The 25,540-nt window shown below is 35.3% G+C and overlaps 1 protein-coding gene across 3 annotated transcripts in view; it reads left to right on the top strand.

Moving 5' to 3' along the window:
• Positions 1–25,540, top strand: part of CEP83 (centrosomal protein 83) — a 106,724-nt gene that overhangs the window by 33,232 nt on the left and 47,952 nt on the right. For all 3 annotated transcript variants that reach the window (XM_070254492.1, XM_001915389.6, XM_070254490.1), the window contains 4 exons: positions 2,469–2,742; positions 3,183–3,333; positions 11,089–11,181; positions 13,369–13,500. In XM_070254492.1, the coding sequence (XP_070110593.1) occupies positions 2,570–2,742; positions 3,183–3,333; positions 11,089–11,181; positions 13,369–13,500 (549 nt within the window). In that variant the 5' untranslated portion in view covers positions 2,469–2,569. The remainder of the gene's footprint in view (positions 1–2,468; positions 2,743–3,182; positions 3,334–11,088; positions 11,182–13,368; positions 13,501–25,540) is intronic.

The following is a 25,540-nucleotide window of genomic DNA, read 5'->3' as shown; positions in this document are numbered from 1 at the left end:
TAAGTAGGAATGGAGAAAATGGATTCCATATTAAAGGAAGAGTATTTGGTGTTTATGTATGGGAAGTTGAGAGAGAAAGCAGAGAAGGCTTTGGGGTTGTAAGTATGGATGAATGGTAGCATAATACTGGTATCAGTACCAGAAGCAGGAAAGTCAGGAGGATGAAAGTAGATAGAAAGCAAGGATGATGAATTTGGTTTAAGATAATTTGAATGTATGATGATAGAGGAATTATTCATTTTCTGAAAAGTTTTTGTAACTATTAAAAAGAAAATTTAACAATAAAATGCTGAAAGTGCAAGGTGCCCTGTGGAGGAGTCCTCTATTAATATTTCCCCAGAAGTTACCACTATTAGCTCAGTATATTTTATTTGACTCTCTTTGTATATGTAAACACATGTGTGTGTATATCTATCATTCATACTCCATCATGCTGTTCGGGACAGTGGGGACAGATCTGACTTACCCTTTTTAATGCATAATATAGATATACTTTATTTATGGAAGTTTAGGTTATTTCTGATTTTTAATTTTTTAATGAAAAACAATGTTGCAAAGAAAATTCTTATGTTATTATCTTTAGGTACTCGTCCAGCTATTTTCATAGAGTAAATTCCTAGAATTGGGCCAGGAGATAAGCAGATTTATCATTTTGATACAGATAACTTTCCAGAAAGGCTAGTATTGATTTTTGTGTGTATGTGTGCAAATTAATAATGTGATTATTTTTTGTGTGTGAGAGGGAAAGTATATCATGCATTTGGGTGTGGTACTTACTGGTGATGTGTGATAGTGTATTTTAACTTTTTAGTCGCTAAAATTAACATATAAAAAGGAAATGAAATTGCAAACATCATCTTGGAACAGGAGAAATCCTCCTGGTTTGGGAAAATAGAAGAGGGCAATTCACATATGTTTGCATAGGAACTAGAATTGGAGATGAGGTAATGGTGGTGGTGATTGAGAAAGGGATATCCTAAAATTAGTGAAGCCCTGAAAAGTACTTTGAGTAGATTTCAGTTCCAAAAGGAAAGGAGAAGTCATTTTTTTATTTTCCAAAAATGTTCAGGTCTTAGTGAATTTTGTTTCCATAGGGAATTAATTCCCATTTTAAAGTAGGAGTCAGTGAGGATACTTTATTGTTGACTTAACTAGAATAAAAAATTTAAAAATATTCATTTTAGCGTGGAAATCTTTCTTTCGCTAGTAGGACCAAAGGGTGGCTCTTGAGTTTTCTAATGTAGTTTAAGCTTTTTGGATAATCAAAATAAAACCCTTTAATACCTCTTGATGGTGTGAGAAAATATGAGATAGGTTTGTTGTATGTTTCTATCTCATAAAAATTAAGTTGGCTCAAAGAGCAGAATCAAAATTACATGCCAGTTTTATGATAATGGCATAATGTGGCAGCTGCTACAACAGTTCGCTCTGCATTTGCAAAGGTTGAGTCCTGGTGCACATTTAACATAAGAGGAAGGAGTAAAGTGTCCCTGAAGGACTTTCCTCCCCTCTATTAAAATATAATTTGACAGGAAACCAAAGCAACACCAATTTTAGTTTAAAAGTCTTATGTAATATGTAGACATCACATTAATTTTTCAAAAATGATGTATTTCAAGCAAGACTGAGTAATGGTTGATTTACATAGGCTAAAGACCTTTTCTCATAGTAAGAAAAGGTGATTCATGTTAACCCATGACTAAGGGAGATGCTTTTAGGAAAAAATTTATGTAATAGTCTTGAGAAATACTAATGAAGTTAAAGGGGACAGAATTATTTTGATTAAAATTCTTGTTTTTAATTTTTTACAGTAAGAATTTTCATTATTTTTTATTTCTAGTTACAAAAAACTTTTATTTACTTTCATAATACTGGGTCAGTGTTTTTAGGTATAACTGAGGTGATTTAATTTTCTCTTCTTAGCACAGTGCATAACACATAGGAGGTGATCAATGTTTATGCATTGACTGATTTCTCATCTGAATATGCAGCCTGAGTGCACTTCACCTTGTGTCAAATAATAGACCCTACATAGCATTAATCAGAGACATAGTTACTTGCTGCAGGTCATCTTTGTGACGACTATGATTCTCCCTAGCCTCCTGTCGAGTTCCAAGTGGCTTTTCCCCTGATTACAGAGTATTGATTTTGTACCACGATCTACCCTTGAAGTTTACTCCAGTAGCTTCAGGAAACATCTGTGGTTTGTGAATACAGGAGTACCTAAACTGGAAAAGTCAGTACTTCTAGTTAATACTTGAAGATGTGACCTTGATGGTCACATAAACTTTGCATGGAAGTAAAGAAAATTTGTTAAGGTATGATTCAACTTGATTCTTGAATTTTGTTTTATGAACAATTGAAAATCTGAAAATTGGATTTTGTTATAGAAATAAGAATAATAAGTGATAAAAATTTAATATTGAAGGAGTTCACTAATCACTAATTAAGTGTATTTCTCTGTGCAGGTATAATTTGGCCTCACGAGATTCTGTCTTAGCAAGAAGGAAGTGGAAAATACTCTTGGAGAGAAAACTAAGACAATAAGAAAGCGAGAACTTATTTTCACATGGTTGTCAGCTCACTTACCAGTATGGACACTTTTCCCACCACTTTTCCTCCTGGTGGAGATAGTGGGCTGACAAGTTCTCAATCTGACTTCCAAAAACTGTTAATTGATGAAAGGTTACGATGTGAACATCATAAAACTAATTATCAGACTCTGAAAGTTGAACACACAAGGTAAATTACTTAAATTTGGAGGTGAGAGGCTTGGTTAAGAAAAAAATGTTTTTTGTCTGTTTGCTCTGGAACATATAGTATAATTTGTATTTTGCAGTATATTCACTTAAGACTTTTTTAATAAAGTAAAATTTTTGCTTTAAAAGTACTTTATTGAAAACTGAGCATGTATTAAGTGGGTTATGAATTTATAAAAGTAGCAAGACCTATAAAATTAAATGTATCTAGGTGGCCAAATGGTTTTTTTCCTCTCAGAGTAAAACTGCATGCAGAAATTAGTGTTAATAATTAAATGAAACTCAGTAAAGAAAGATATTTTGCAAATTAAATGGAATGTATTCTACTGGTCTTGTCCTATAGTGTTGGTTGACTTTACATAAAGTAATGAAATTAGAAAGCAAAGGATACACTTAAAATGGAATTCTTTTTTTAAAAATCAGGTTGCAAGATGAGTACATAAAGTCGCAAAATGAACTCAAGCGCCTGTTAAATGAAAAGCAAACTCACCAGGAAAAATTTCAGCTGCTGCTTGAAGAGCTAAGAGGGGAATTAGTAGAAAAAACTAAAGACTTAGAAGAAATGAAGCTGCAGGTAAGAAAACATTTTTGAGTTAGTATAAAAGTAGTTAGATGTTTAGTGGAAGTAAGTATTTTTGACAAATTCTCTCTATATTCTTAATGAGTATTTTGCTATATCTCCAGGTGGTATAATTTAATCTTCTTTCATATATTCTAGAATGTTAGCTACCAAGTAGAGTTTAGCCATGAAGCTGTTATTTTATGTAATTTGTGTTATATTACCTGTTCTGACTTAAATAATATTTCACTATTCAGAACAACTGGGAGGAAATACCAGTTTGAATTGATAAAAATTCAGAATTAAATAATATTTTTTTAACGGTTTGTTAATTTTCCTTTATTGTAACTGACACTGAACTGAAAAACTGATAGTTATTTTTAAGGAGCTTCTTAGCAGACGCTGTAAAAACAGTAAGTACACAAAATTTATGTGCGCAATGTGACATAAAAGGAGTTTCTAAAGCAAAAGATACTTGGTACTGAAGTACTGACTGCAGTGCCTTTATATATTTTTCACACTATTCACTTTTTGTTTGTCTAGAAAGTAGAGCAAAGCTAAACTTCAGCACCAGTAAAACTTACTATAAATTTCAAATAAGTAGGTATCAGTAGTGATATTTTTCTGTATTCATTTAATCTTTGAATAACACCAGCTGTGTATTTCTGCTCATGTAGTGCTTGGTACAAATAATAAGGTATTATGAATACTAGAGTCAGAAGTTGATAGGTGAAAAGCCATTTTCAAGTCATCTAGTACGGCGTATCGCCCAAGCGCTGGATTCCTTTGACGGCAGTGGCGGAAGTTCATCGTTCAGTATCTTCTTGAAATCTTCCATTCTTGGGATCACTGCCATTGAGCTTGGATTGGAGCCTCCACTGTGCTTGGCTTTTTCATTCCTAGCTATATTTAGGGCATCTAAACAAACAAAAACCTAAGAAATGTGAGTTGAAGAGGAAAATGTAATTTAAGCCTCTAGAATTGGTAGATTAATTGGTTTTGCAAAAATTGAGAGGCCTCTGTGAATGGAATCTGTGAGCACGGAACCTGAGGTGTTCAAAGTATTCTTCAGGCATTGCATATGATTACTCTGTTTCTTGAGGGCAACATGTAGATGTGCTTATTTGTACCAAGCGCATGCAAACAGTAAGCTTACAAAGACTGGAGTGGCTATATTAATATCAGATAAAATAGAGAGTATCACCAAAGATAAAAAGGACCTTATTATAACAAAAAAAAGAGTCAATTCACCAAGGAAATGATGACCTTCAACAAACAGCTTTGGTTCTATGCCTTAGTTTTCTCATGTGGTAAAGGGGATAAAAGTTGTTACCTAGCGGGGATTTTTGTGAGGACTAATGAGGTACTATTTATATTTTTAGTACAGTATTTGACACATAGTACTCATAAATGGCAGTCATTTTTGTTCTGTTTGAATGCAGGCTCCATGAGGGCAGGAACCCTTTTTCACTGTGTCTCCAGTGCTCAGGATGGTGTCCAGCAAATATTTTTTAAATGAATGACACGAATAAATAGAAAAAATGAATGACTCAGAATTGTTGTTCTGTTCATATACATACAATGTTGCACTTCTTGTCTCATACGTACCTAGTGCCTCAGCATCTTAGAGTTGATAATCATATAGTTCTCTTTCATACCTGTTATAAGTTGTATTTTTTTCCCCAAAAAAGATATGTTGAAGTTCTACTGCATAGTACGTCAGAATGCGACCTTATTTGGAAATAGGGTCTTTGCAGATGTAATTAGTTAAGCTGAGGGGTCTTACTGAAGTAGGATGGGCCCTTAATACAATATGACTGGTGTTGTTATAAGAAGAGGCGAAGAGACCCAGAGACAGAAACGCATGGGTTTGTGGGGCCGCAGGGATCGGGAGAACATCTTATGATGACAGAAGCAGAGATTGAAATGCTGCAGCTGCCAAAGAACGCCAACGATCGCCAGCACACCACCAGAAGCTAGGACGAGGCAAGGAGGGATTCTTCCCTACAGTGTTCAGAGGGAGCATGGTCTAGCTGACACCTTGAATTTGAACTTCTAGCCTCCAGAACTGTGAGACAATAAATTTCTGTTTTAAGCCACCCAGTTTGTGGTGTTTTGTTATGGCACCCTAGGAAACTAATACCCTGTTCAAAGCAGAATTCCTGTTTGGACCATCTATGACACAGGACTCTTCATTCAGTGCTGGAGAACCTAGTGAACTTTTAGAGTGGTCCAGTTCCATTTATGGATTGAAGTGTATTAAGGATGTTCTCTCTCATATTGAAATGAAGTCATCCTTGTAGTCTCCCTGTTGGTTCTTTTAGTGTTTCTTGTACTCTACACAAAATAACTTTGGACATTTCTTTATGTGATAACTTATCAAATGCTTGCTGACAAATATAATTTATCTCATAAAGTTTCTATTTTTCAAGATAAATATCACATAGAAATCAGATACGTTTATGTGGCAAAAGTAAGGTAAAGAAACATCTATACATATATATATACACATATTGAAGCAATTTAACTATTTGCTTTAATGAATGTTTGCAATTTGTACAAATTGTGAATTGAATAAAGTTAAGTAAATTCAACAAAGTAAGATCAGCAAGAGAGATTTCAATGAAGATTTATGAAAGGTGATTATTTTTAAAATACACATGTATTATATTATCTTGTCTACCTGCAAAATGCCTTTTCTGAGTTAAGATTTAATATCCCTTTGGCTTTTATGTAAAAATAATATAAAAGACGTTCATTTAAAACTTTCTGCATCATTTGTTTGGCTGTAGTGAATGAGAAGAATAGTGCCTACTTCATACGATGGTTGTAAAGATGAAGTGAGACCATGCATAGAAAGTGTTATTATAGTACTTTGATGTAGTAAGTGGTTAGAACATGTTAGCTGTTATTACTATATTGTTGTGATATTCCATGTTAGCAAAACCTTTTGTTTTAAATATGGGAGTCATTTGATATATTTCTGGTAAAAATTTTAAATAATTACTGTACCAAAAATTTATATGCATTCTTTGTTCCAGGCAATGAAAACTATATAACCCAATATGTTTCCTATTTTATTTGGCTGCTAGGAAGCTCAGACCAAAAGTTATTACTCAGTTTCAGTCATTAATTTGTTAAGAATCTCTGGCACAACAATGTTTGCTTTCTTAAATTAAAACATTCCTTGAAAAATTTTGGTCTATTTTATGTTATTAATATGACATGTGTTGGAGTGTTACAGATTTGTTTTTATAGATTTAATATAGGTAATGACACATAGACTGTTGTATGATAAAGCATTCTTGTAAGTTTCTTTTGAGACAAATAGTGGCAGTATTCCATTAGAAGTCTAAGACACAGCATAATTTCCTTGTAAAATGGTGTGGGGAAAATCCTGAGATTCAATGTCTTAGGTGTATGTGTGCTTTGAGGGGCAAGGAGAGAGAGATTTTTATGTGTGTGCTTGTTTTTAATAAGATTCTTAAGAGATAAAGAGTCTTAACTCTAAGATTTTTTTCTTTATCAGAAACCTCATAGATCTCAAGACTCCCATATAGTTGCCAGTTTCAGTCTTCTTTTTTCCTTTGAGTAGATCTATATTTCCTTCAGTATCATGTTCCTGCTCTCTTAAGGACTTTCTTTAAATTTCTTGTAGTGCAGCTCTACTGTTGAGAAATTTTTTCAGCTTTCATATATCTAGAAAAATTGTTTTTAAAGATATTTTTTCTAAGTATTGAATTCTAGGGTGATAGTTGCCCCCCGTCCCAGTACTTTAAAGATGTTGATCTTCTGTCTTCTCACTTATGTTGTTTCACATAAGAAATTTGCTGTCATCCTTATCTTTGTTCTGTGTATGCAGTGTGTGTTTTTTTCTTGGCTTAAAATTTTCTTTTTGTTGCTGATTTTGAGCAGTTTGATTAACATGCCTTTGCACTTTTCTTCTTTCTGGGCTTGGGATTTATTGAGCTTCTTGGGTCTGTGGGTTTATAGTTTTCATCAAATAGAACATTTTTGCACATTATATCTCAAAATATCTTTTGCTGCCTCCTCTTTCATCTCCTTTGGGGGGAGTCCAATATCAGACCATTTAAAGTTCTCCCCTAGCTCACTGATTTCCGTTTCTTTAATCTTTTTTGTCTCTTTGTTTCGTTTTGGATAGTTCCTGTTGTCATGTCTTCAAGTTCACTGATGTTTTCTTCTGCAGTGTCTAATCTGCCATTAATCCCATGTAGGGTATTTTTTTATCTCAGAAAGTGTAGGTTTTATCTTGAAGTCCAACTTTGGTCTTTTTCATATCTTCCTTATCTCTGTTTAATGTATTCAGTCTTTTCTATAGCTTTTTGAACATATGGAATTCAGTTATAATAACTATTTTAATATCTTTACTAATTCTAACCTAAATATCACCTCTGGGTTGGTTGACCTTTTTTTCCTATTTATTGTGGGTAGTATTTTCCTGCTTCTTTGCATTCCTGCTAAATTTTTATTGGATACTAGACATTGTAAATTTTACTTTGCTGAGTGCTAGATATTTTTGTATTCTGATAAATATTCTTGAGCTTTCTTTTGGGACACAGTTACTCTGAAACAGTTTTATCTTTCTGGGTCTCTTAACATTTGTTAAGTGGGAGCAGATTAGTGTTTAGAGTAGTGCTAATTATTTCCCACTGCTGAGATCCTTCTGAGTACTCTACTCATTTCTCTATGAAATGAAGTTTTTCAGTCTGGCTTTTGGGAAAAGGAACTATGCATAGCTCTTTGTGAGCTCTGAGTAATCATCCCTCTAATCCTTTCATGTGATTCTTTTCTTGGTCTTAGGTATTTTCCTTACGTGTGTGCTGATCAGTACTCTACTGAATGAGTTAAGAGGAACCTTGTGCAGGTCTGCATGATTTTCTTTCTCTGCCACCCTCCTCTCTGCTGCCCTGTCTTGTGACTCTAGCTACGCTAGTCTCTCTGGATTCTCAGTTCCATCTCCTCAAGTCAGGGAGTCCATCAGACTCTGTCTGGGTATCCCTTCCTGTGCCATTGCCTGGAACCTTTCAGAAAGCTCACCTTCTCTGTTTTCTCTCACTGATCTTTGTTGCTTCATTATGTCCAGAGTCTTGAAAACCTTTGTTTGATTTTTGTCCATTCTTTTGTTTGCTTCAGGCAGGAGACTAAATCTGGGCTCTATTATGCCATATGCTGGAGGTGGATGCACTTTTATTTTTAGTATCATTATTTTTTATTATTGACGTCATAATGGTTTATAACATTGTGAAATTTCAGGTGTACATTATTATTTATCAGTATTCTGTTGACTGTATCATGTTCACCACCAATAGTCTAATTTTTATCAGTCTCCATGTATATGTGCCCCCTTTAACTTTTTTGCCCATCTCAACCCCCTTCCCTCTGGTAACCACTAATCTGTTCTCTTTTTCACATGTGTGTTTATCTTCTTATAAGTGGAAGCACTTTTATTTTTAATTAACTTTTAATTGTGGAAATCTCAAACAAGTACAAACGTAGAAAAAATGGTGTGATGCATCACCATGTGCTTGTCACCCAGCATCAATAATTACCATCTCTGAGCTAGTCTTGTTTTATCTTCTAACCTCCCCCCATCCCCTTTCTGTCCCTCAACCCCTCTGGATTATTGAGAAGAAAATTGTACCCTAAATATTTTAGTATATATCTCTATTATTTACCAAAGCAGTCCCTCCTTTAAAAGCATAGCCACAAAATCATTACCATACCTAAAAGTACTTGTTCCTTAGTACCTCTTAATGTAACATCTTTGTTCAGATTTCCTTAATTTTCCCACCATTTTGCTTGCTTTTTGGTTTATTTTTCAAGTTGGTTTGTTTGAAACAGGATCCAAGTAAGGTTCACCTGTTACTCTCTTCCTTTTAATTATCACCCCTTCTCGGTTTAGACTCTTGATACTATCACCCAGACTCCTGACATTATAAACAAGATTATAACAAGGGCTTTTTATCTGGTTTCTCTAGCTCCATTGACTGCCTCTCCTTCCCACAGCCACCAAAGCTTTTGATCTATCTTACTTCTTCCTAAAGTATAGATACAGGGATGGCATTCTTAAGCTTCAAAACCTTCAATGAATAAGCAAGATACAGAAAAATGTGTATAGTATGCCTTCTTTAGGTAAAAATTAAAAGTGATATATAGGCATATATATCTATAGATTGTTTTAAGAAGGATACATAAGAAATTGTGAACAGTGGTTGCTTCCTAAGAGGGAAACTGGATGACTGAAGTGAGAAGGCTTAGTTTTTTAATACTGTATTTTATTTTGTTTGAATTATTGTATTATGTGATTACATTTATTCATTTTAAGTAAAAATTATTTTTTTTAAGTAAGTACTACTGAATACAGAGTAAATTAGAAGAATATGAACCCTGGTATTCAGGAACCTTCCACTCTGTGCCTTCCATGTCTTTCCCTTTTGCTCCCAGCCAGGATGCAGCTCTCCGAGGTGGCATTTGGAAATGTGTCAGCATGGCCTTGTTGTCACAGTGTCTAGAGATTGCTGTCAGCATTAATGCACAGGGACCCAGGATTCTAAATTTCCTGTAGTGCTCAGTGTGATCCCATCCAAAATGCCTTTAGCTCACCTTTGAGGATCATTTTTCTCCCCAGGGAATTTAAAATTTTACCCATTCCTTGGTGTTGGGTTCTACTTAAGCTTTAGTTTTCCCATTCCTTTGGTGTGCCATTCGTTCTGTCCTAAATAGCTTTTCTGTTTGTTTTTGCCTGTCTGGTAAACCTATATTGCCTATTTTTGTAGTTATTTATATGGATAAGTTATTTTTTATGTGAGAGTTTGAACTGCTTATGGAGAGAGAGATGCTTCCTGTGAGTTTTTGTGATCTCGAGAAAGTTAGACTGTGTGCTTCAGTTTCTGTAAAAAGGGGATGACAGTGTAGCTACATTGTGGATTGTTGTGGGGATTAAATAAATTAATGCTTGTAAAGTATTTGGAACAGTATGTTATGTAGATTATAGTATGTTGCACAATGCTTTATGTATTGTAGGCATTTATTCAGTAAAATGTGTGGAGTATTGATGAATAAATGAATAAATTGAACATTTTTCTTAGTTTTCAGAGATTAATGTAAATACAAGCTAGGTTTTTTTTTTTTTTTTTTACAACTAGTATTCATTCATTCAAGAAATAATTATTGAATGGTTCCTGTGTGTCAGACAGTAGTGTGAGGTGTTGGGACACCATGGTGAATAAAGACCATGTGTGCCCTTAAGGAACCTATATAAATATTTGATTACTTATTGAAATATGAGTAAGAGAGTATAACAGGGGAGAGCCTAAATTAGTTTTGGTGGTCAGAGTAAAAATCAACTTTTTCTGATTGAAAATAAGTCTGAAGAATTCTCTGTGGTATACCAAATTATTACAACTTTATTTTGCTTGCTTTAGAAAATAAACTATCAGCCATTGTATCCAACATGATAACCTTAGCTGCCAATATAGTTATTCCTTACAATAACAATCATAATAATCAGAGAATGTCTTTACCTCATGTTTTGACATCTCTAACAGCCTGAAATTGAGATTCTTCAAGTATTGTTTCAAATGATGGTTCTATGTATATAATGATTACTGTAAAATTAGGTATATTGTGAAACTTGTATGCATTGAATTTCATCGTCATAATTAGGAGAGGCTTTGAAATTTGGCAAATTCTTGATTTTATTATTTGTGATTTCATATTTAGAATTGTTTGTATTTCTCTGCATATCAGGTATTAACTCCACAAAAGTTGGAATTGTTACGAGCCCAAATACAACAAGAATTAGAAACTCCAATGAGAGAGCGTTTTAGGAATCTGGATGAAGTAAGTAATTTATATAGAAGCAACTATGCCTTTGTCTTCATGTGACTGTGAAAAGCTTGATGAAAAGCATCATTCCCCTACTCAAAAGCCCTGCAATAGCTCCCTTTCTTACTCAGAGTCTTTACAGTGACCTTTAAGGCTGCACAGGATCAGATCCCATTACTTCTCTGACTTCTTTCCTTCATCCACGTTGGCCTCCTTGATATTTCTTTGGCACTCCACAAATGGTGCAGTTCAAGAGTCTTTGCCCAGCTGCTACTTTTGCTTGAATACTATGCTTCCAGATAGCTTTTGGCCAACTTCCTTGTCTTTTTTAAGTCTTTGCTGAAATGTCACCTTCTCAATGAGGCCTACTTTGACCAACCCTGCCTCCACCTAATATTGCAACTTGCCTTTCCCATCTTTCCTTAGACCTTTGGATCCCCATTTACCCTGCTCTACTTTTAATTTTGCTCTAGTACTTATCATTTTCTAATATACTATGTAATATTTATTGTGCTTATTTTTTATTTTCTCTTTTACCACCTCTAGAATGTAAGTTGCATGAGAGGAGGAACCTTTATCTGTTTTGTTCAGTTATGTTCCATGTTCCTAGAACAGTTCCTACATACAGTAGGTGCTCAGTTAATATTTGTTGAATGAAAGAATAAATTTCATGCTCAGAAAAGTAAAAATTTGTTACAGCTTTTCTTCAGATTGAGATCAGTCTCTTTGTATGAAATGTTGGTGTAATATGACTAAATGTATAATAATGGGAACTGGAAAAGACAACAGATATTAAGTATATTAGGTACTATGCTGGACATTTTATGTGTGTTACCTCCTTTAATAAATATACCAGGCCTTACACAAATGAGTATTGTTGCCTTGAAAATGGACCCCTTTGGAAAGCTGTAGTCTAGTGATGCTGCCCCTGCACAAAGCAGTTGTGGAGTCTCTTTTATAAATGGCTTACTGGCTTGGTAAAGTCATCTTTTGAATATCCTCCTAGTGAATAACCAAAGGATTATGGTTTGGGAGTAGGTTTAATTCTTGGATGTAGACTAAATCACGTGGACCTCAGGTAGGTGATCAAGTTAAGTAAAAGCGCTGTTTTGTTTTTTTTGGTGAGAAAGATGGGTCCTGGGCTAACATCTCTTGCCAGTCTTCCTCTTTTTGCTTGAGGAAGATTGTCCCTGAGCTAACCTCCGTGCCAGTCTTCCTCCATTTTGTATGTGGGACGCTGCCTTAGCATGGCTTGATGAGTGGTGTGTAGGTCTGTGCCCAGGATCCGAACCTGTGAAGCACTGGACTGCCGAAGCGGAGCACGCAAACTTAACCACTATGCCACTGGGCTGGCCCCTAGAAGCATTTTTTTAAAAAAATCAAAACAAAGTATGTCTCTAATAAAATCATGAAACCCATTTTCTTGGTTTGTAAACTGGCTTAGAAGAGAAATCTTTCAGTTGAAGATTACAGTCAGCTAAGGATTTTAGGAGGTATGCTTTCCTTGTTATTTAATTTCCTTATGGGTGTTGAGATATGTCTCCTTCACCTTTCTGCTTTATTGCCTAAGTACTTATTGAGATTCAGAATGCCAGCAAGTCTTGTTGTGTTAGGAAGCAGCATTGGAGCATACCAGGGAGTTGCATGTGTTCCTGGTTAGTCAGGAAGGTTGGTGCTAGATATATTCTTCAGACTGGCATGTTGAGTTGAACTATCGTAATATTTGATTGAACCTTAAGTTACTGTACTAAATATTCAAATAATCTTTTATCTACTTTGAATTCATCCTGTCTGACTTTTAGGGGGTATTTTATATTTTATTGTGGAATTAATTTTTTTAATCTAAGTATATTTTGAAAGATATTCTGCTTTCTCAAATATTATTTTATTAAGCTCAGAGGTAAAAACTTTTGACGTGTTATAAATTTTTATGATTATGAGAGTCAGTGAGGAAATAAGGTTAGTTGAATGGTAATTTGCTTTATTGGTACCTTCTCAGGAATGTACTAATTCTGTATGGAGGATACTTGTCATGAGAACTTTTCCAAGGTTTATTTATACTTCTGTTAAGCTTATTTTTTACTTTTGGAATGGCTGTCACATATAATGCCATTTAAAATATATTTGCGAAAGTCGTTTTTTGGAGTGAGTACAAATTTCATTAATAAATTTATGATAAATTGCAATCTCCTTTTAATTTAGGAAGTGGAAAAGTATAGAGCTGAATATAATAAGCTTCGCTATGAACATACATTTCTCAAATCAGAATTTGAACACCAGAAAGAAGAATTTGCACGTATTTTAGAAGAAGAAAAAATAAAATGTGAATCAGAGGTGAGTGATTGATTATACTAACTTAGCCATTAGCCTTCTAGTCAATAAAATTTTATGATTTTTTTCAAAATCCCAAGTTAGAGTGGATTGCATAGTTATGTTTTATTAGTAAATGGTGAAATGTTTGTCATGATTTTCATCTACTCCATAGCAACACTTTTCTTATGAATGTTCTTTTTTGGCTGTTAGATTTTCCTATTCTCTTTCTCCCTTATTTTGCCCTAGTCATTGGAGATAGTCTCTTTTCTTCCATAGCCACAGAGATAGACTTCTCTTTGCAAGTATAGTGTGTGTGATTTCTTATTTAGTACTGTCTCCCTCTACTTCTTAGAACCAAACCACATCCAAGAGAGCTCTGGCTGTTGTTTGCACTGACAAAAACAAGGGGTTTTATGCCTTAGGGTGTGCCCGTCACCTTCAAGAAGTGTACTTTGTCCTTTCTGACGTCTGCACTTGCAGCATTCTCTCTACAGCGTGCGCCCTTACGCTATCTCTATTGCTGGTGGCAGTCCTTCTCCTCATTTTGTGGTTTGTCTCCTAATTTTGCCAAAAATGGAGTGTGTGTTTCTCATTTTTTATGTTGCTTTTAGATGATTTTTCAGGATGGAAGGAGAGAAATACCAATTTTATCCTGCTATATTCAGCTAACAAATCTAATGCCAGTTGAATTTGTTAAAAAAAAAAAAGATTGATGTCTGTAGTTATGTGAAATATTTTATGTGCATACACATCTGCATTGTATATTTATTGCATTGTCTTTATTTGGAACTAAGATTTAAAATATACTCACCTTCCTTTATCAAATACTAATTGGATCAAACTGATTTGTTCTTATTAATAGTGAGCCAACTGTTTCATTATTGTTCAATATGTAAGAAAGCTGTGTGAACTTTGGATCATTTGAATCCATTAGTAATAGAGTACCAGAAAACTATAAATATTTACACATCTTTTTCATTAAGGAGATTCTTTACAGCTTTAAATGCTTCATTCGTATATGATCTCACTTTTGTTATAATAGTCAGTGAGATGAGGCAGGACTGTCTTATTTTCTCCATTTTAAATGAAGACACTGAAGCACAAAATAAGTGACTTGCCTAAAGTCTCACAGAAAGTCAGCAGCCAAGTTAACAGCGAAACTCAGGTATCCTAACTCCCAGTTTTAAGTTTGAAAGTATCAATTATTTGAATTTGCCTTGCTAATTAGGGGCCATCCAACAACTATAATTGATCTGTGTGATTATGAAAGGTTTTGAATGTATAATTATGACATGCTTAAAGGAATTGCATATAAAAATTTTCTTGTGGAAAATAGGAGCGATAAAGATTTCTAGCCTAAAATGTAAATTTAGTATATTGAAGAGTAGCTACTGAGGTTAAGGACAGTGGTGCTTCATTTTACTCTTTGCTTTTAAAATCTAATGTTGGTGTTTATCTGGTAATGATTATTTGAATTCTCTAGTTTTAGTTTTATTATTTTTTTAAAGAATGAAACCTGCATCTGAAATCTGATGACAAATCTGTTTTTTACTCATGAAAGACAAAATGATATCCATTAAAATTTTTTAGAGGTCAGTGGCATCATCAATTTTCATAATTGGAATGTCTTATGACATTCTTAGAAAGCTGAAGATAAGCAGCTAGCTAAGGAGCCATAATTAGTAGAGGTTAGAAAAGTAAAACTTTCTGATAAGACTGAAGGCCTTTTCTTTCTACTTCCCAATTGATTATGTAGGAGCAATATTAATTAGTGGATATTGGGTATTTTCTTTCATTCCATCACTAATTCTTTATACTCCAGTTTCTGTATACAATAACAGTAAAACCTAGAGAGATGATTGTGGATCATGAACAGCAATAAAACTTCAGAGCAAAGCCTACTCTTGCCATCTTCCACTTTTATAATTTCAACTGGTGTAAAATATATTAGTTTGTACTGATATATTAGTTTCATACATATGAAATCCTGAAGTTGCATATATAGTTGTTATTCAAAAGTGGTACTATTGTGTTTTCATTATGTTATTAGGACTCGAATTTTATATTATTCTGCAAATAGTAATAAAGAGCAGTGCAGAGTTTTAGGTATAGGTGATTATACTGGTAGACTGAATGAGTGAAAGAAGCAAGAGTAATTCAGTGGGGAAGTATTAAGATGTTGAGAGAGGGGCGGTGAGCCCTGCATCATATGAAAAACCATCAAGAGTGACAGTGCATAATAAGTCCCTGAGATTATGCCGTCGTGCTCTGCAAACTGAGCTCTACCTTCGCTTTTATTGGGCTAGTGAGAAGCCAAAGTTCCTATGACAAAAAGGAGACTTTTCTGGGTCCCTGTTACCACATGCCATTTTTTTCTTATAGCACTGGTAGCGCAAAACTGATAATGCATTTCTAGTTTGGTCCTTATCCTGACACATAGTCAGTAGACATCATGAAACCTCTAAAAACACTTCCTTTTTGTCCTGCTAGGTTCTGAAGTTCTAGCCAGATTGCTGCTTTAGGCCCAGATGGTTCCTTTATCTAAAATATTCCAAGTTCTCTGACTTGAACCCTTCTCAGATTACTCTGAACCACGTTACAATAGACAGAAGTCTCCCAAATTAAATTACCTCATGTTGGAATTCTCTGGGATTGATTTTAGCAAGCTTTTAGAAGGGCTTTGTGAAATTTTACTCATTAAAATTTTCTGTGAATGCAGTTTAGAATATCTCAAAAACTAAACTTTTTATGTGTAAATTTAAAATGTTTTAGATGTTCATTTAGTGTGACATTGGGAGCTGACTTAACTGCTGTGTGCATCAGTGTGCTCGTCTGTAAAATGATGTTAACAGCAGTACCTATCTTGTGGAGTTGTAAGAATTTAATAAATTAATATGTGTAAAGTGCTCGGATGAGTACCTAGCACATAGTAAGCATTCAATAAATGCTAGCTGCTATTATCATTGTTTAAAATTCCATGTCCTCGAATTTCTTGTGTATATATGTGATCTTCTTCTTTACTTTAGCATGCTAGAGTTTTCAGTGTCAGGTCTGTACTTAGATACTCTAAATAGTTTGAGGGCATTTCTCATTACAGTGTCTGCACCCCCCACCTTCACCTCCCAGCGTTCTGACTGCTCCACTTTCAGGTGCTATCTGCTGTGGCTTTTTTTTTTTTAGTTACAGCTTTCTTTTACTATCCTCATGACCAAGGTGACTCTTGGGGCCTGAAAAAGGCATATGTTTTATTATTTCTATTCCCTTGTTCAGTCTGAGTAGAATTCTTTTTTTTTTTTTTTGAGGAAGATTAGCCGTGAGCTAATATTTGCCAGCAATCCTCCTGTTTTTGCTGGGAAGGACTGGCCCTGAGCTAACATCCATGTCCATCTTCCTCTACTTTACATGTGGGACACCTGCAGCAACATGGCTTGATAAGCAGTGCATAGGTCCGTGCCCAGGATCCAAACCAGTGAACCCCGGGCCACCAAAGTGTAACATGCAAACTTAAGCACTATGCCACTGGGCTGGCCCCTAGAATTCTTTTTAAGACACTGAGTGAACATCACTCCATTTCCCAACAGTTCTTGTATCCCATCTCCTAATCTTTCCATAACTATAACTGGGATCAAGTACAGAACTGCTTTCTTCTGTCACTATCTTTCTTTTAAAAATATGGGAGAAAAATAGGGGTTTAAAGAAAGGACATGATAACTTCCAAAATTAGACTAACATATGAACTTTAAATCTGTAAATAATTTAAGTACTAACTTCTTCTTAGTGTAAATAAATGACAAAATGTTTTTGTATTCCATCATTAATATAGGAAAAATCAATTCTAGTACACATAGGAGAAAGGAGAAAATTAGAATAGTAGGAATATTAAAAGGTAAACTAACTTGATTTTAAAAACTCAGATCTGGGAACTTGAAACTTCATGTGTAAAATGTTTACCATAATGCCTGACATATAATAAATGCTCAAATTAATGGTATTATTACTATTAGTACCTGACAGCATTAATTATAGTACTAATTATCATAATAAATGTAGCAGATATTTTAAAATAGATTTCGCATTTGTAAATGAGAAGCTACAGAAGTTGAGGAAGTGAAAGACGTAGAGGCAAGACACAAATTCATATTTAATTTATTGAGAGAGGCACTTTGTATTACTTCTTTGAATTCTGTCAACAGCCCTAGGAATTAGACAATCAGTATCCCCATTTTATAACTGAGAAAATACTCATTTGTGAGGAAACACTCATGAAGCGCTGAGAGAATGGTCCAAGGTCATACAGCTAGTATGTGGTAGAGCCAGGATTCAAATCTAGGTAGTCTGAGGGGGGCCAGTTCTCCTTTTGGCCATGATAGAATAATAGGGACTGAATTTACCCTAAGGCCCTGACTGAAAACTGGGGCAAAATATAGGAAACAATGGTTTTCAGACACTGGAAAACAGGTGGTACAAAGCAGTGACCCCTGAAGGAAGAAAAATGAATGAAGTGAGCTCTATGAAGTGAGCCCTGTCTTATGTCCACCAGTGTGGAAGGGCTCCCTAATGTGTGGTGCGTTGAGTAGAAGACTCAGAGGGATTTTACCTCAGTAGTAGGGCCAAATTAGCCCTACACTAAAGGCTACTCTGGTCCTGCCTAACAGGTGTAAAAGCAAGATTTGAAAGGATCATATGATTTCTAAGTAACTTAATTGCATAACAGAACAAAGATTTAAAAGTATGTAAAGGGATACAAAAGAGCCCAGCACTGAAAAAACCATAAAATTCACAATGTCTGACATCCAGTAAAACGACTGGGCAGCCCAGATGGGTTTATAGGAGAATTCTACCAAACATTTAAGAAACAAATTATACCAAGTCTCTACAGTCTCTTCCAGAAAATAGAATCAGAGGAAATACTTCATAACTCATTCCATGAGGCCAGCATTAGTGTAATATCTAAACCAAAGACATTACAAGAAAAGAAAACAGAGCAATATCTCTTGTGAACAAAGATGCAAGAATCCTCAACAAAATGTTAGCAAATCAAATCAAACAATGTATAGAAAAGAATAATCCTGAACAATTAGGATTTATCCCAGGCATGCAAGCCTGGTTCAATATTAGAAAATGAATTAATGTAATCTATCACATCTAAAGTTAGGCCAAAGAAGAAAAATCACATGATCATATAAACAGATGCAGAAAAAATATTTGACAAAATCCAACACCTGTTCATGACAAAAACTCTCAGCAAACTAGGAATAGAGAGGAGCTACTTCAACTTGATAAAGAACAGCTACAAAAAACCTACAGCTATCATCATACTTAATGGTGAGAAACCAGAAGCTTTCCCGCTAACATTGGGAACAAGGTAAGGATGTCACCTCTTACCACTCCTTTTCAATATTGTACTGAAAGCCTCAGATAATACAATAAGACGAGAAAAAAATGAAAGATAGAAATTTGGAAGGAAGAAATAAAACTGCTTGCAGATACATGATTGTCTATGCAGAAAATCTGAAACAATCAACAAAAAACTCCTAGAACTAATAAGCAATTACAGCAAATTTGAATGTACAAAAGACAATCACTTTCCTGTATAACAGTAATGTGCAAGTGGAATTTGAAATTAAAAAACAGTCTTATTTATATTAGCATCCCCCAAAATGAAACTTAGATATAAATCTAAAAAAATATGTACAAGATCTATATGAAGAAAACTGCAAAACTCTGGTGAATGAAATCAAAGAAGAACTAAATAAATGGAGTAATATTCCATGTTCATGGATAAGAAGACTCAGTGTTGTCAAGATGTCTGTTCTTGGGGCTGGCCCCATGGCCAAGTGGTTAAGTTTGCGTGCTCCACTGCGGCGGCCCAGGGTTTTGCCGGTTCGAATCCTGGGAGCGGACATGGCACGACTTGTCAGGCCATGTTGAGGTGGCATCCCACATGCCACAACTAGAAGGACCTGCAACTAGGATATACAGCTATGTACCAGGGGGATTTGGGGAGATAAAGCAGAAAATTAAAAAAAAAAAAAAAAAAAAGATTGGCAGCAGTTGTTAGCTCAGGTGCCAATCTTTAAAAAATAAAGATGTCTGTTCTTCTCAAGTTCATTTATAGATCACAATCCCAGGCAAAATCCCAGCAAGTTATTTTGTGGATATCAACAAACTGATTCTAAAGTGTATATAGAGAGGCAAAAGACCCAGAATAGCTAACACAATACTGGAGAAGAATAAAATTGGAGGACTGGCACTGTCTGACTTCAAGCCTCATTGTGAAGCTGTTGGAATCAAGACAGTGTGTTATTTGCAAAAGAATAGATGAGTAGATCAGTAGAACAGACCAGAGAGTCTAGAAATAGACCCACACTGATACAGTCATCTGGTCTTTGACAGGAGAAAAGACAGAATGGAAAATCTTTTCAATAAAAGGTACTAAAACAGTTGGACTTGCACATGCAACAAAATGGATCTAGACATAGGCCATACACCCTTCACGAAATTAACTCAAATAGACCTAAATGTAAAATTTAAAATTATTAAACTCCTGGAAGATAGCATAGGGGAAAACTTAGATGATCTTGGGTTTGATCATCACTTTTTAGATACAACACCGAAGACATGATACATGAAAGAAATAATAAGTTAGACTTCATTAAAGTGAAAAACTTACACTCTATGAAAGACACTGTCAAGAGAGTGAGAAGAGAAGCCATAGACTGGGAGGAAATATTTGCTAAAGACGCATATTTCTTACAGGACGGTTATCCAAAATATACAAAGAGTTATGAAAATTCACAATAAGTAAACAGCGAATCTGATTTAAAAATGAACCAAAGACCTTAACAGACATCTCACTAAAGAAGATATTCAGATGGCAAATAAGCATTTGAAAAGATGTTCAACATCCTATTGTCATTAGGGATTGCAAATTAAAACAATGAGATACAACTATACACCTATTAGAATGGCTGAATTCAGAACACTGACAAAACCAATTGCTGGCGATGATGTGGAACAACAGGAGTTCCACCAATTGCTGGTGGAAGTGCAAAATGACACAGGAACTTTGGAAAACAGTTTGGCAGTTTCTTAGAAAAGTGAACATAATCTTACTATATGATCTGACAGTTGTACTCCTTTGTATTTACCCAAAAGAGCTGAAAACTTACATTTGCACAACAACTTAGGCACACATATTTCTAACAGCTTTATTCCTAATTGCCAAAACTTGGAAGCAACCAAGATGGCTTTCAGTAGGTGAATGGTTAAATAAACTGTGGTGCATCCAGACAATGGAATATTATTCAGCACTAAAAAGAAACGAGCTAACAAACCATGAAAAGATATGGAGGAACCTTAAATGTGTATTACTACATGAAAGAAGCCAATCTGAAAAGGCTATATACTGGAGGGTTCCAACATGTGACATTCTGGAAAAGGCAAAACTGTGGAGATATTAAAAAGATCACTGGTTGCCAGGGGCTACAGGAAAGAGAGGGATGAATAGGTGGAGCACGGAGGATCTTTTAGGGTGGTGAAATTCTTCTGTATGATACTGTAATGGTAGATACATGCCAGTATACATTTGTCAGATCCACAGAATGTGTGACACCAAGAGTGAACCGTAATGTAAACTGTGGACGTTTGGTCATAATGATACGTCAGTATAGGTTCATCAGTTGTAACAAATGTACCACTCTGGTGTGAGATGTTGATAGTGGGGGTAGGCTGTGGATATGTGGCAGCAAGGACATAAGGGGAACTTTGTGTACTTTCTGCTCAATTTTGCTGTGAACCTAAAACTCTCTAAAATATAAAGCCTTTTTAAAAAAATGGTCATGCAAAGAAGCAGGAAAATGTATTTTATAATGAAGAAAAATATCAATCAATAGGAATAGACCTAGAGATTACAGAATTAGTAGACAAAGTTAGTTATTAAACCATAAAAATATACTACATATGCTCAAAAAGTTAAGGAAAACCTTGAACATAATGAGAGACATGGAACATATTTTTTAAGAAAGAATCCTAGTAATGAAAAATATAACCTAAATGGAAAATACACGAGAAGTGGATTAGACACTGTGTAAAAGATAATAGCTAAATTGAAGATATAGTAATAGAAACTATCCAAGATGAAATACAGAGAGAAAAAGGATAGGAAATAACCAAATAAAGCTCATAGTAGGGCAACTTCAGATAATTGAAATTCTAAAAAGAGAAGGGAAGAACAGAAAAAAATATTTGAAGAAATAATGGCTAAATTTTTCAGATTTCATGAAAGCTATAAACCTGCATATTCACGAATCTCGATGACTGCATGCACAGAAAACATGAAGAAAACTAAACCAAGGCACATAGATTCATATTACTTAAAACTAGCGATAAAGAGAAAAATCTTGAAAGCAACCAGAAAATTTGTGCTTGCAAGAAAATGGAGTAGATTTAATTTTCCGTGTTCCTCCTGGTAAGTACAACAAAAAACTCTGGACTTTATATATAAAACAAACATAAGATACTGAAAATGGAGAAAAGGCATACCAGCTAAGGCCCTTGGGACCCAAGGACTGACTGTGATATGTTTCCTGGGTTTTTATTTTGCCTCATGGATCCCAGACTTGATGCCGAAGAAGCCAGCAACTTGGCATGGGCACTAAAAAGCCCCAACACAGGCCTGTTTTCTCTAGGCAAAGCACTAGGAAAAGAGCAGCCTAGTAGCCGAGTTAATTTAGATAATAACAGTTCTACTCCAGCCAACACTGTGGTAAAAAGTGGCCCACCCATTATAGCAAAGGCCAATGGAGTGCCTAGACTTCCACCCTCCCCAGGCTGTAACGAGGAACCCTAACTCCCACCAAGATGATACCAGAGAAGGCCAGGCAGGGAGCCAGGACTTTCATCCCCACTTAGCAATATAACAAGGGCTCTAACCCCTGCCTTGGTGGCATTGGAGATGACACCGGGAGCCTAAATTTCTACCTTCAACTGGCTGTAATGAGGTGCCCTGCCCCTTCCCTGCCTGGGTCATGCCAGAGAAGGCCTAGTGTAGAATCAAGACTTTCATCACTGCCCAACCCTGTAGTGTCGATGGAGGCCACATGGGGAGGAGTAACAAGACATCTGTCCCCTGCCACCTAGGGAGGCGTCAGTGGGCCTAGTGGGGAGCTGGAACTCTTGCTTCCACCCAGCATGGGTGTCATGAGGAGCCTCCCCATCTTGGGTATCACAGAGGTAAAGTGGAGAATCTGGACTGCTGCTTCCAGCTGGCACTAACAAGGCAGCAACACCACTCTTCCCCTGCCAGAACGATGTCATAAAAAACCAGCTAAGACAGAGACTTTAAATAAGGTCCAGAGTCTCATAACAATACCTAAAAAGTCTAAATTTCAATGAAAAATCATTTATCATACTGAGCATCTGGAAGATCTCAAACTAAATGAAAAAAGACAACAGATGCTAACACTGTGGTGACAAAGATGTTAGAATTATCTGACAAAGATTTAAAAGTGGCCATAGTAAAAAAAAAAAAAAAAAGCTTCAATATACAATTACAAGCAAATTTGAAACAAATGAAAAAATAGAAAATATAAAGAACCACCAAATGGAAATTTTAGAACTGAAAAATATAATGGCCAAAAAGATTCCAAAAAAACAAATAAAACATCTCAATGGCTGAACTTAGCAGAATGGAGGGGATAGAGGAAAGAATCAATGAACTTGAAGATAGGACATTAGAACATTAGTTATTAGCCAATCTGAACAAACTACAGAAAACAGACTTTAAAAAGAAGTGAATGGGGGGGGCTGGCCCCATGGCCGAGTGGTTAAGTTCGCGCGCTCCGCTGCAGGCGGCCCAGTGTTTCGTTAGTTCGAATCCTGGGTGCGGACATGGCACTGCTCATCAGACCACACTGAGGCAGCGTCCCAGAGGCCACAACTAGAAGAACCCACAACGAAGAATACACAACTATGTACCGGGGGGCTTTGGGGAGAAAAAAGGAAAAAAGTAAAATCTTTAAAAAAAAAAAAAAAAAAAGAAGTGAATGGGAAGAGCCTCAGGTGCCTGTGGGACACTAACAAATGATCTAAAGTTTTGTCCTTGAAAAGAGAAGAGGGCAGTGCTGAAAAAGTACTTGAAGAAATAAAGATTGAAAATGCCCCAATTTAGTAGACACAAACATATAGATTTAAGAATCTGAGTGAACATCAAACAGGATAAAACCAAAGAAATCCAGACTAAAAGACGACATAGTCAAACTTATAAAGAGTATAGGAAAAGAAATCTTGAAAGCAGCAAGAGAGAAATGATACCTTACTTACTAGGGGAAAACAATTCTAAGACATTTCTCATCAGAAACCATAGAGGCCAGAAGAACGTGCCACAACATTATCAAGTGCTGAAAGAAAATAAATGTCAACTCATAATTCTATATCCAGCAAAAATATCCTTTTAGGAATGAAGGATAAATCAAGACAATCTTAGAATAAGGAAAACTAAGAGAATCTGTTAAGGAATGTTTAAGGAAAATTCTCTAAACAGAAAGAAAACAATAAAAAAAGGAATGTCAAAACATCAAGAAGGATAAAAGAACACAGTAAACAAAATCATGGGTATATACAATAGACTTTCCTGAATGAATTTTCTAAATTTTGTTTGATGGTTGAAGCAAAAATTTTAACACTGTCTGATGTGGTTTTAAATGTGTATAGAGGAAATAATTAAGACAATTATATTGTAAATAAGCAGGGCAAAAGGATGTAAAGGGAGGCAAAGTTTCTACACATCACTTGAACTGGTAAAATGAACCCAGTAGACTATTATAAGTTATGTATATATAATGTAGTTTCCAGAGCAACAACTAAGAAAGTTGTACAAAGAGATACACTCAGAACATTATCGATAAATCAAAATGGAATCCTAAAAAATGTTCAAGGAAACCACAGGAAGGCAGAAAAAGAACACAGAAACCTAAAACAAGAAGTAGAAAAGGGAAAAGTAAAACTATAGAACCCAGCAACACCATCAACCAACAGAATCTGATCACGTTTATGGAACACTCTACCCAGCAAGAGCACCTAAACACATTCTTTTCAAGTGACCACTGAACATATACCAAGATAGGCCATGTCCTGGGTCATAATAAACCTCAACAAGTTTATAAAAATTCAAAGTACATAGTGAGTTCTCCAACCACTGTAGAATCAAACTAGAAATCAATAACAGAAAGGTAGCAGGGAAATCTTCACACATTTGGAAATGACATGACACACTTAAAATAGTTCGTGAGTCAAAGAGGAAATTTCAATGAAAATATAATTTAAAAAAAATACGTTGACCTAAATGAAAATGTAACATGTTAAAATATTTGGGACACAGCTAAAGCACTACTGAGAGGAAAATGTTTAGCACTGATTGCATTTATTAGAAAAGAGGAAAAGTGTCAAATCAATAATCTAAGCTCCCACCTTAAGAACCTAGAAAAAGAGGACCAATAAATCCAAAGCAAGCAGAGGGAAGGAAATAAAGAGCAGATATCAATGAAATTGAAAACAACAAAAAAAATCAGTGAAACCAAGAGCTGTTTCTTTGAAAAGATAAATAAAATTGACAGACCTCTAGCAAGACTGATAAAAAAAGAGAAGACACAAATTGCCTGTGTCAGGAATGAAGCAGAATATCACTGTAGGCCTTCCAGACCTCACAAGGGTAATAAGGTAATCTGGTGAACAACTCTGCTCAAGTCAATTTGACAAACACAGATGAAATTGATCAAAAGACATACTACCATAACTCATTCCATATGAAATAGGTAATTTGAGTAGCGATATAACTTAGTATTAAGGAAACAGCGTTCATAATTTTTAAAACTCCCCCAAAAAGAATGGTTTCACTGGAGAATTCTACCTAGTGTTTAAAGAAGAATGAAAGGCAGTTTTACACAACATCTTCCAGAAAGTAGAAGAGGAGGGATATTACCAGGGGAGAATCTGGGTAAACGGTATACGGGATCACTCTGTGTTATTACCAGGGGAGAATCTGGGTAAACAGTATACGGGA

The sequence above is a fragment of the Equus caballus genome, chromosome 28 (assembly GCF_041296265.1).
Source record: "Equus caballus isolate H_3958 breed thoroughbred chromosome 28, TB-T2T, whole genome shotgun sequence".
In the NCBI taxonomy this organism is placed as follows: domain Eukaryota; kingdom Metazoa; phylum Chordata; class Mammalia; order Perissodactyla; family Equidae; genus Equus; species Equus caballus.
Note: the sequence above shows the minus strand (reverse complement) of the source record. Positions and strands in the feature narration are given on the sequence as shown.